The following is a 12,417-nucleotide window of genomic DNA, read 5'->3' as shown; positions in this document are numbered from 1 at the left end:
CTTCTAAAGCGTTTTAAAACTAAATGGAAGGATTTTGTTTTAATCACTTTATTGCCAAGCTGAGTTTTATTCCCTAGAAACCTCTGAGGGCTTCCCGGAAAAGTGAGGAGATCAAATGTATTCTCTTTGTAGGTGGTGAACTCATACGCCCAGGCGCAGCTATGTATATTTTATGTGCCTAAATATGAAATATACATTTTACAGATGCTTCCCTGGTTCGCTTTCTGTATACAGGAGCCCAGAAGCGTATGTGCCAAAGGGGACACTTACAACAGGCTTCAACCAGGTGAGTGGAGGGCAGGGCAGTGAGCCGCCCGGCTCCGCGTGGGGAGGTCCGTCCCCTGGGCCCATTCCTACCTGCCAGCACCGGCCACGTGCTGCCCCAGTGCACACAGCCAACAAGACGCACTGCACTTCCTACGGCAGCTAGAACCAAAGCCGGACCCAGCCTCCACTACCCTCCTCTTGCTGTTCACAGCTCTTAGGCTGTGTGTCCACGTGATCATGAGTAACATTGTCAATTTAGCCCATTTGTTCCCTGTCCTCTGCATTCAAGTTAAAATGGGTCAAACAAGTCAGATTGTCATCAACAGGAAACCTAGAACCCCGGAGGAGTTTTCTAAGTTAACTGGGTGTTTTGGGTCCATGAATGCTTAGCATTTTCTTTTTAAAAACAAAGACCACAAACTTTAAAAATATCAGGGCAGGAGACTGGGGTGCAGTGTGTGCAGGGTGCTCTATGCCTCGACTCATTTAAACCTCCTGACCACCCTGCGAGATGGGCACTCTGCTTCCCCCCGTTGTACAGATGGAAAACCCAAGGCTGGGAGAGGCTAACGGGCCCCCAGGGCAGAGCCACCAGCTGTAAAGCACGGAGACACACCCAAGTGTGCGACCCTGGGTCTGGCCCTCTGGGCTCAGCAAGGCTTCAGGCTGGCCTCGGGCCAAGGCCAGGCTGGAGGAAAACTGGGCCCCGTGTCCTGCGGAGCAGAGGGGCCGCAGCTGCTGGTGCCATGCAGAAGGCTTGGTGTCACTGAGCGGGCTCTGGTGCCACATCTGCTATGAAGCGATGTGACAATATGGCAATGATTGGTAAGAACCACAGCAAAAATAGCCAATGCCCTACGGCAGCTGTGCTGGGGTCTGGGCTATTTCTTACTCCATCCTCCAGCGTCCTCCTGAGAAGAAACCACCGTTACGTTTACTACGGAGAAGCTGAGGACTAGAAGCCAGCAGTGGCCAGCCACACCTCTGGGAAGGGGAACCAGGAGTGACCTGAGACCATGCTCTGAACCACTCTGCCCCACGGCCCCCTCCAGCACTCGCCCGGGGCCCTGCACATCCCGCAGAGCTCTCTGGGGCCACCAGGCAAGTTGTGGGGACATTAAAACCCCAACTACCTGCAGCCATGTCAAATCCGGTGCCGCCCCATCCATGGCAGACACTGGCCCAAACGGCTGCCATAGAAACACTGTGACTCATGGGCCCTGATCCCCTCTGCTGGGCCTCAGGGATAAATATGGTTACAGACACCAAGAAAAAAAATAAAAAATAAAAACCTGAACTAGAAGAGCAGAGGCGTGTCAAGACCAGGCGTGTCCTGGGTCACTGGCCAGCTGTCCTGATGGTACATCTTAGGAAGGGTGGTCCTCAGGCCACCAAACATCGCCGAACACAGCTTATTGATCAGCTGAGTCTTTAACCAGTTTTCTTACACACAGGGAGCTTTGTTGTGGACCATTTACCGACCAGTTTCGGTCTATAAAAACGGTTACCATGAGCTGTATGAAAATGGCAGCAGCCCATTTTCCCGGGTTAGCTGCTCCAGGGATGCTGGTGTGTAAGGTGTGTGCTGTGAAATCAGACTGCTTGCTCTCGCATCCCAGGAGGACCGACGACTAGTGTGCCCTTGTCAACATCCCTTCACCTCCGAGCCTGGGCTTCCTCCTCTGCAGGCGGGAGGCTAGAGGAGACCGAGCCTGTGCACAGCCCAGTGGAGTCCCAAGTCCCGAGCTCACAGGTGACAGGCGCTGTGGTTTTCCTCTCCTTTCCCTCTGTATTCTCCGACCAAGAGAACTCCCGTCAGGGCCAGTCAAACCCAGTCCCCAGCTCGGGGAGAATATCGATCCAAATTAGCACCACACTGACAGATAAAACCTCTTTAAGCTTGGTCTATTTGGCTCTGATTTCCCAGTCTATCCTCAGGCACCAGAAAACAAATGTGAAATATCCAAATGATTAGTGTATCAGACAGAGTTACTGACGGCAACGCCACCCACTCCCTCGCACACTCACACACGTGTGCTGCTGAGGGGGCAGGACTGGCGGGCAGGCCTGCCTGGCGGGGAGACAGCGCAGGACCCTGTACGGGACTGCACGCGGAATGAACGTTTTCTTCTTAACGACCTCAACTCTCTTCTTCCTCTGTGTATGCACACATTAAGCAAATGATGAACTCAGTGTGTCTGAGAAGAGACCTGCAGTCTTGGGTGGACGACCTTGTCAGTTGTCACTGGTGACAATGGGACAGGACCCGCCGGGCTGGGCGGTAAGGCCGAAGGGTGGCCTGGGCAGGAAGCCTGTCTGCCAGGTGGACGTCCAGAGGACGCTGGCCCAGCCACTGGATGAGGCCACCCAACACCCAGGAGCAGTGGAGAGAAGGCTCAGTCAGATTGGGCCTCATCGGAACCTGCTGGTCCTCACACATGCACTTTGCTTGAGGGCACACAACAATCCGTCCAGAATCCCCGCCGCCCCAGTGGAGAGTGAGTCACATCTGTCAGCAGCAAACAAGCAGTCAAACTCACCTGGCCACCACCGCGTCTGGCTTGGAAAGAATCATCCCTTGTCAGGACAGCCAGAATATCCTCCATCTTCATCTCCGAAGTGCTGAGAGAGGAGAGCAGAGAAAATAAACACTCCTTCTTCCCAACTCCCCGGCCCGACGCCAGGACTGGCCTTTCTCCTGGCAGACGTGCCGTAGGAGCGCCACAGGGAGGGCCTGGCCTCACCCCCGGGGCCTGGGAGGAAGGGACGGGGGACTGGTCCCAGTAAGTCCCTCCCTCCCGGGGGAATTTTCAGTGGGCTGCATTTAGAATTTCCCTCCCTCCCTCGCTTCATCCTGATTTTAGAGAGGGAGAAAGAGAGAAACATCCATTTGTTATTTCTCTTATTTATGCATTTACTGGTTGCTTCTTGTATGTGCCCTGACCAGGGATCCAACCCACAACCTTGGCATAACAGGACGACGCTCTTACCAAACACAGAGAGTCCTGTGTTTTAGAATTTAATGAAACGGCGGGCGAGCTCACGATCCGTAACGGGGGGTGAGCCACCTGCGTCTGCTCTCTTCCAACCCACCGAAGGTCTCCGATGGTCTCCTAACACCAAGTGAGGAGCAAGCTCTCTGTGGAGGCAGAACCATGTGCCGACGGCTGAGAACAGAATGTGGGCACAGTCTCAGCCAGAGCCACGAGGCCCAGCCAGCCATCCAACCTGCCTGCGGAGGAGGCCACCGCGCCCAGCGTGGGACGTGCGGCACGCACCAGAGACCAAGGAACCGGGAGCGGCTGACGGCACTTCCCGGGGAGAAGGGAAAAGGAAGCAAGTTTTGGGGCAGGAAACAGATCATAAAAAAATAAGTGCTTTTCTCACACGTTGTTGTTTGTTAAAAAATGTAGCGGCAGATTAAAACACGAACAGCAAGCGCTTCTGTGGGACCAGGCTGCTCCCCCTTTCCCCTAAAGGTTGCTCTGCCGGAGCCATGAATGAAAATGTCACGGCGCTGACAGCTGTTCGCCTGAAATGTGTCACCGCTTCCCGCGTGCTCCCAGCCCGCAGCCCCGCTGCTGCAGCTCCGGGCCACGGATCCGGAGAGCTTGTGCAGCAGCGAGGGAGCGGGAGGGCGGGCACTTACGGAGGGCAGGAAATCTATTTTTCATAGGAGAGAGGACCGTTACAGCTTTGAATTCGCCCATATTTGTGCCTGCTGTCTGAAGGAGGGTGAAACACAGCCCAATCCCATCCTTCCTTTGACTGTCTGCCTTGCTCTATTCATCCCTTTCTTGCTGGCGGACAAATAGAGGAGGAATACAAAAGTAAGAGCGGCATGAGAACTTGGGGTCAAACCTTGAACAGGCAGAAGAAAGGAGTAATGCTATCAGTCAGGGGTACAGAGAACTGCACGTGCCACAGCGGCCGGCTCTCCCAGCGCCCGGCAGCGCAGGCATGCCCGCCAGGGCCGCTGCTCCAGTGTGCGTGGGTCCGCGGGACAAGCTGGACCGCTGACCTCCGGGAACAGGAGCTGAGCGTGCGCTGGGGCAGCTTACCGCGTGCAGGGCCCTCCTCCCATCTCAGAAACCTTTGCTTCTGAGAACAAAGCGCATCTGCTCTGCTTACTGATGGCTCTATCAACAGATCTGAACACCCACCTTACTCAAGAAGAGGGAGATAAATAAATTCAGGGAACTGTCTTATGCCTGATCTAAGAAACATGCGTTTTGATGAAGCACTTACATTTTAATAAACCAATGACGACTTTCCTTAGAAACTTCTCCTTTCATTAAAGTGGGGCAAGTGAAGGAGTTGGCAAGCACAAAGAAGTCAGAGGACTAGAAACCACGTCCACAGCGTTTAGAAAGAGGCGGCACGGGCAGGGCACCTGTCTCCCGCCCCATCTGCCACAGGGAACTGGAGTGTGAAGCAGGCAGCAAGGTGTGCGAGGGCCTTGCTACCCTCCCGATTCTTCCCTGCAATTCATCAGCCATTCCAGCAGCCCGGCAGCCCGCTGCCTGGCTCTCCAGTGCTTGAGCATAAAAACACACACACATATCCTCCTCCTTTAAATTAAAAAAAAATATTTAGGAGTTCTACCCTGGTCAGGTAGCTCAGCTGGTTAAGAGTGTCATCCCTAAATGTCAAGGTTTCAGGATTGATCCCTGGTTGGGGCACATACAAGAAGCACCCAATGAATGCACAAATAGAACAACAAATCGTTGTTTCTCTCTCTCTTCCTCTCTCTAAAAATCAATCATAAAGATTCTAAAAACAAATAATAAATATTTAGGAGTATCTTTTGGATTCCAAAAATGTTTGCATCTGCTTCTTTTCACAGTGCACTCTGCCATTAATTTTTTATGAGATTTCATTTTTTTGTTTTAAGTCTGAGGAAAGCCTATAGTAGATGTCCAACATACATCACACCCTCCTCACGTGGACCCGGGACGCTGGCGCCTGGCTGCGCACTGTGACCCGGGTCTGAGCGTCACTGAGCGGCTCACACTGGCCGCAGTCAGGGTTTGGGCACAGGCACTTCCATGGTGATTTTTCAGGGCAGAAGCCCGTGAGCTTGGACCTACAGGCCTTTCCCCCAAATGAATGTTCTTCACCAGCTGGTATTCTCCTTCCACAGACTACAGTCCCTTCTCTCTCGGTATCCCATCCTCATCCTTCTGAGCATCCTCTCCAAGGCCCAGAGGAAGCTCTGGGTGACGAGTGAGTGGCCAGCATGAGCTTTCTCTCCTAAGTAAGATAAAGTAAGCAGGCCTTCCCGACACAAATGGACACACCATTCCATGGAAAACTGCGTCAGGAGGAGACAGTAAATGAGCCCACGTGAACCTGACCAGCCCCTGGCGCAGCTCCCACGCCACTGAGTCCATTGCCACCTGACCAGGCCTGACGAGACGGGCCAGAGCTGCCTGTGCGTGTGCACACGCTCCAGTGGCCACAAGCACTTCCTCCAGGTTTGTTCCCTGAGGGCAGGGGAACCGTGTGATGGGTAAAGAGTATGGGGTTTGCTCCCTTCCCCGGTCAGGGCGTGAGCAGGAGCAATCAATTGATGTGCCTCTGACATGGATGTTTCTCTCTCCCCCTTCCACTCTCTCTGAGAAGCAATGGGAAAAATATCTTCAGGTAAGATTAAAAATTAAATAAAATAAAACAAAGATAAACCGCCTTTAAAGGTACAAAACATTAATTGCAAGAAATAAAAACTGTGAACAGAACGGTCTACAAGAAGCCGGCTGTCAGAGAACGAAGCACGGGCCTCCTTGCAAGGAACACGGAGGCGACAGATCGTCCCTATGACTTAGTCTCACGACGCAATGGGAGTTGTCATGTGCTGATGGCATGAAGGGTTTTAGCTGTTGCCACTGGCTATTCTGGGACTCATTTAGGGATCACAAGGGTTAATGGCTCTTCGTCAGCTTACAAGGCCCAGCCGCTATAAGAAGCGACAGAAAGTTAATTAGGTGAGATCAGCCGGAGCCGCGCGGGTTTCTGACTCACTTGATTTTGTGAGAAGCCAGCGAGCTGACATATTCTGCCTCCGAAGGAGCCAAGAAGAGCAGGCTGCTCCCGCGGCAGCCAATGCGGGCGGTTCTCCCGATGCGGTGGATGTACTCGGAGGCTGAAGACGGAGCGTTGTACTAAAAAGGGCAACAGAAATGAAGGCATTCACAGATCAAGGGACTGCCATTAATTGGAAGTGCAATACCCCTCACCTGCCTCCAGGTATCCCAGGAATTAAATCCTGGTGCTATGGTTACCCTAACACAACACAAGGAGAAGTCACTCAACCCTGAAACTCCTGCTTCATTGGAAATAACAAGGCTGACAGGCCAGCGTGAACAGCGGCCAAGTTTCAGATAAACGAGATGTCTCCTCGTCCCAGTATCTCCCTTCTAATTTTACTTCTCCACAGGTCTCTGCAGCTTCCTATTTGCATCTTTTCACGGAGGGAACTGTGCAAGGTGAAAGCGTGGGCAGGTGGGCAAACCTCTGCAGACGACCACATGACCTTGGCCTGCTCCCTGGCAGACAGCAGTGGAGGGGAGGCCGCAGAGGAGCCTGACAGGCAAAGAGCAAGGGGCCGATGACCTTGACCGGAGGTCAGCTCTGGGCTGGGCCCACAGGAACTTGCTCCTGCCCCACGGGCAGTGCTCCTGCCTCAGGGAAAAGGGCCCTAGAACTCAGCGGGATGTATTCCGCACAGCATCGTATGTCGTCTTTGGCAAGAACTTCACCATCATCAAAATTGACCCTATATTCTTTCTCCTTTTTGCCCTCTGCTGCTACATGAATCAAAGGTCAGAGGGCATGTCAGACTAGTCAATATTCACAACAGAGGGCTCTAAATGCCGACCCTGTGTCTGGCCTTGCACACATCCCAGCCACCCTTGCCTCCTCGTCCTTAACGTGCTCTGAGGCCAGCAGGAAGAAGGACTTGGCCCCTCTTGTCACAGTGATCGCCTGCGGGGAGCAGAGATTCCCGGCCGGTGACAGACGGGTGGCTGCACCGGGAGGTGAATAAACCATGACTCACGTAAACAGGGCATGTGTCCCCTGGCCGCACTCAGAGGGCCTGAAAACACCACTCTGCACACTAACGAAAAGAAAAAGCAACTAAACCACCAGGCCCTAGCGCTGATGCCCATGCCCTCTGGCAAAGTGTCAGGCTGCGTCTGTGTAAGAGGCTGTCAGGGACTTAATTGCCCCTGCAGGTCAATGTACAGGACACGGCTCTCAGGACAGCTGAGCCATCTCCTCCTGGACACAAGGAGGCCTCCCAGGGGCCCGGGTAACGCCTGTTATTTTCAAATTGCTGCAACTTTGCGTGACATGCGTTAGGCCTGGAGCTGGGAGCAGCGGGCCCCTCCCAATTGCAGGCGGGCTGTTTGCTGCAGCGGCAGCCAGGTGGGCCGAGTCAAGGAAGATGTCAGGAGAATTGTGCAGATAAGGCCGGTTGCTGCCTGGTTACCAGGGCAACACCCAGGAGGGTAATAATAATTATTCTACTTAAAGCCAGCGCATCTACTCATGATCATATATTTCTGCCTCGAGCTCACACCTTAACAACTAAAAAATTACCTGAACGATCCATGTGACTTGAGGGAGATCTAAGCCTCGAGCTGCAATATCCTTCAAAACAGAAAAGAAGACGGCTTAGGACTGAGTTTCTGAACCATGTGGGGGTCACAGATCTGTTGATAACCTCATGCAGAGGAAGAGGGCGCGCGCGCGCGCGCGCACACACACACACACACACACACACACACACGTCTGCACACAGCCTCAGGAAACCACCAGTCCATGTGTGGTTCCCAGTACTGACTCAGGGTAAGTGCTGAAATCCGTGGTGAAGTGGCCACAGCCACTCCCTACTAGACCGTCCCCACAGGGAGCCCGGGGCCTTACACGTGTGGTTCTCAGTTGTGCGTTGGGAGGGTTCTGAAAGCTTCCCGCGTGTCTTACCACTTTTACCTTTTGTCTGAAACACTGAGGAATGATTCCTGGGTCACCAGCCCATCCCTGCCCACCAGCAGAGCAGAGCGAAGGACCTGTGCCGAGGCAGGCTTCTGGAAGGTCACCCAGCACCCCTCGTGGAGGCGGCCGCAAAGCATTTCCTGAGCCTTTGCCGACAGCCCCCGAGCAGCAAGGCCCAGGCAGCGCCTGCCTCTGGCGTCTCAATGAGAACGGGCCATGGAGACCGTCTTTCTTTCCGGCTGGCTGCCACCTGCAAGGCGGACTCCACTCTGGCCATTGCGGCTCCTCCGGCCCTCAGCAGCCAGCCTGCACTGGACTCTTCACGCTGCCATCGCAGCAAGAGCCCGCCAATGCGTCCTGGGCACTTCCTACACGCAGACCCCGTGCGGCCCGTCCCCTGCATTATCCTGATCCATCTTCAAAGCAACGGGTTCCAGGACCACGTTACTCCCTGCTCCGACCTCAGAGAGGGCGCCACCCCTGCCCGTGCTGTGCTGGGAACTCGGTAACGTCCAGCCAAACTGCTGTGTACTCGCCCTGACCCAGAGCAATCTTACGTCTGAAAGCCATCCTGAGGACATGCTGGCAAAAATACAAACGGACTCTCACGCACAGGCTGCTGGGATTGGCAGCGTGTGCTGCAGGTCCGGCAAAACCCCAACGCCTACAGGGACAGTGACCCCGATGGGGCTGTGCCTTACGGACGGCCCTGAGAGGGCGGTCCCCAGGGAGGCTCACTGGGGTGTATTTTGAGTGTGACACCCTTTTGTGTAAGAAATGAGGAAAATAAAGTATGTCTGCCCACATTTCTATAAGAAATAATAAAGGGGAACCCCAACAAGTTTTAAAAAATAGTTACCTGGAGAGGAAGGGAGAGGAAGAGAGAGGGAAGGAGTGGCCTTTGGAGCTGGGACTCGGAGGCTGTGTAAATATGGCTGCAAGCTAGAAAGTCAGAGGACCAGCTCTCGTGCCACAGGAAGTGCAGGTCACCTATTCTCCAAAGCAGACCCAGGACCTGGGCCTCATTGGGGCCTGGACGTAACTGCTATTGTAGAGGAACTATGGGGGCGGGGCAAGGTAAGCACCAGGACAGACTGGGCAAATCCGGATGGGACAAATGGTCTGGTTCCTCCACCAAAAACTCCAAGGAGAAATAGGTCAAACCCAAACCCAAGCGAAGCATCACTCGGGTGGAAGAACGGACAGATGGCGCAGCAGGCACCTGAGCACCAGCACCCGGAGGGGCACCCCAACTGCCAACTGACTTCTCTCGCGGCAGAGGGGTTGGGTGGTTTCTCCTTTCCTCTTTGCGTTTTTCTGTTTGTTCTCTTTTCCTCCTAACAATGGATGGGTATATCCCCAGGTTGTCACTTACAAGAATGTAACCTATGGAGAAGCCGGAGCAGCACGAGCGCCTGCCTGCTTCACCTGGAAGCGCCGCTGCGGATGGTCCGGGCGTCTGCCTCCTCTCCCTCCCCACACACGCTTCTCTGAACCAGTGAGTCCGCTGGGATGCCAGCACGCGCCTCCTTCTCACAGGACCCTCAGTGCGGAGGAACACCATTTCCCAAGAATCCCGGTTCCCGTTATTCCGGCTGTACTGCAGGCCATGGGGGTGGTGTCCAGCATCGGAGACCAGCAGCCCAGTCCGTCCCGTATGGCGGTGCCATGTCCACTCGCCTGAGGGGCACCCCCAGCTCTGCTTCTGTAGTTAGTGAGAGACTGGAGAACGGAACTTGGAGACCGTTTCTCAAACCCTTCCTCCAGTGGCTTCGGCCTCTGTGGGTGCTGCCCGTCTGTCTGTGACCCCGATGGCTGCGAGGTGACTTCCTGTCTTGCACACCTTCCTCCCATTTGAGAGCTGGCATCCTCTGCAGGAGCAGCCTCCTCTCTCCGCTCTTAAGGGGTCACATGGATAGGGGGCTTTTTGAAAAGTGATAATCCTATGAAGTTCCTGCAAGAAGCATGTTAAAACGATCGCTGCCTGGCACCAAGGAAGACTGTGCCGCATCCACCTGGCCGGCACGGGGCGGGCCAGGCTGGCCGCCCTCACCGCTCTCCCAGCGGCGCCAGGCTGCCTTTCCGACGCGTTGAGCAGGAGTTTAATGTATGAAGGGTCCAGAGCGCCCACAAGGTGCTGCAGGCAGCTCCCCTCGTCCACAGGCCCGTCCAAGCACTGCCTCTGAGAAAGCCATCGCTCTCCTGAACGGGCCTGGGACCTGCCTTCTGCCCTGACTGCAGCTGGTGGCTCCAGTGCGCTAAGCTCATAAGAAATGACTTGTTACTGACGTGCTCCACGGGGGGTGCATGCAAAGGGGCTGCTGGAGCTGGACAGACAGGAGGGCTTTGCAGAAAATGTAATGCTCGTTAAGTTTAGTACATTCAACTCAGAAGCTCTAACACAGCGTCTGACATTCACACATGTCACGGAATGCACATGCGCTGAAGTGGTGAGTTAGGCGTGACTGCAGACCGCAGCCTCTCATCCGGCCGGTCAAGGTTCTGCCCACCTGGTGGCCTGGCTCATGACACCAGCTCACAGTGCACCCTGCATCCCACTTCTTGTGTTGGGGTGGGGGGACCGCACCAGCAGCCAACCCCCCCTTAGCCTTAATCAGCTGTGCCTTCAAGCACGTCTCTCCATCCTGGGCCTGGCAGCCTCAGAGAGGGGGCTATGTCCTCTCCCTGCTCCAGGAGCTGAGGGCGGACTTCAGCTGCCATTCGATCTGGGAGTCAACTGAGCCCCGAGCCTCAGTTCACACGCCGAAGAATGGCTGTAAGACCCACCCTCTCTCTCTCCAGAGGGGACCGGAGATCAATGAGGCCGGCACACTAACACTGAGGAGCAATCCCATTTCACTCCCTGAAGAAGGAAGGACTGGGATGGTGGTGACCGGCAGCAGGTGAAAGCCTCCCTGCTCTCTTCCCCGCTCACACCCGCCCCCTGGGGCAGGGGCACAGGCAGGACCCTGCTCCCCGCTCCTGCAGTGGCATCAGCGGGCACCGGGGCACCAGGAAGCTGATCTGTGGAGGGTTCAGCCTCAGCCTCAGCCTCAGCCTCAGCCGCCCCGTCAGAACTCAGGCCAGCCCCTGCACTCCGTAACCTAACTAGGGCAGAAGAAGCGCTAAAGTCAGCTCTGAAAGACACTCGGCGGTGAGGCCGGGAGCGCCCAGCTTGACGACCGGCCGCCTCCACGAGACGGAGGAGCACAGATGGAAGGCAGCTTGCTCAGGTGCCAGCCTGTCAGTTGGATTAAAATGACTCATTTATTTACCCAAGATCCTCACAAAGTGCTTTTACTAACGGAGAGGGGCCGCCGGCGCGCTGAGGAGGGGGCGAAGCGAGCGCGCCTCTGCGCCGTCCCGGCCTGCCAAAAGTCATTACTGCCGTGTGTGGGAGCCATCAGCGGGGTACAGGCCCCCGTTGTCCGGGTGACAGATTGGGCTGCGCAAACAGAGGAGGAAGGAGAGCGCGCAGAAGCTGTCAGAGGCGAGAGATCTTGGCTGGAGCCGCCAAAAAACTGGCAACATGAGTTAGCGTAACCGAGTAAACAGCCAACAGCCTCCCAAGGATCTCGCCATTAGCACAATGAGATACAGGGGAAAGAGAAACTTCGCCTAAAGACCAGGCCCCGCAGAAAACCGAGCGCCTCCACGCAGTTGGGCTGCGGACGTGCTCATGGCCCCTGAGCGCATGCCTTTGTCCCCGGGTACCCTGGCGCGGGAATCCCCGGGAGGAAGGAATTAAGAACCGCAGGTAACAGCGGACTTCACGCAAATAAGCGAAGGTGGAGAGCAGCACAGGTGGCTAGTCCCGAACAATCCGTGCGGACCCAGCGGAGGGGAGCTCTGCTGGCAGGGCCAGTCCCAGGGAAAGCAAGAATGACACATGGAGGTCGTGAGAGAGGGCCGGCCTGCGTGAGGGTAAGGAACAAGCAGGCAAGTGGGGACAGAGGAGACGGGAAGGGGTCCGGCCCCAGAAGGTACTAGTGGACGTGATGAGAACTGACACGTTTATCACATGGATTATTTGGACTGTCTTCAGGATAGAGCCGGGCCTGTGAAGGTTTTAGAGCGAACACTAGCACCTGACTTGTGGACGGGCTCCTAGAGGAGAGGCTGCTGGTCGGACGCAAGACCTCTGAGGCCAGC

General features: G+C 55.3%; 1 protein-coding gene across 1 annotated transcript in view; it reads right to left on the bottom strand.

The window, feature by feature from the left end:
• The window catches only part of DDX31 (DEAD-box helicase 31), a 55,080-nt gene that overhangs the window by 16,089 nt on the left and 26,574 nt on the right, over positions 1 to 12,417 (bottom strand). The window contains exons 15-17 of the mRNA XM_084898651.1: positions 7,870 to 7,920; positions 6,289 to 6,428; positions 2,808 to 2,889 (exon numbers count right to left, since the gene is read on the bottom strand). Coding sequence (XP_084754777.1) covers positions 2,808 to 2,889; positions 6,289 to 6,428; positions 7,870 to 7,920 — 273 coding nt within the window. The remainder of the gene's footprint in view (positions 1 to 2,807; positions 2,890 to 6,288; positions 6,429 to 7,869; positions 7,921 to 12,417) is intronic.

The sequence above is a fragment of the Pipistrellus hanaki genome (genome assembly GCF_964339955.1).
Source record: "Pipistrellus hanaki genome assembly, chromosome: 11".
Taxonomy (NCBI): domain Eukaryota; kingdom Metazoa; phylum Chordata; class Mammalia; order Chiroptera; family Vespertilionidae; genus Pipistrellus; species Pipistrellus hanaki.
The sequence above is the reverse complement of the archived record's forward strand: the minus strand, read 5'-3'. Positions and strand labels throughout refer to the sequence as shown.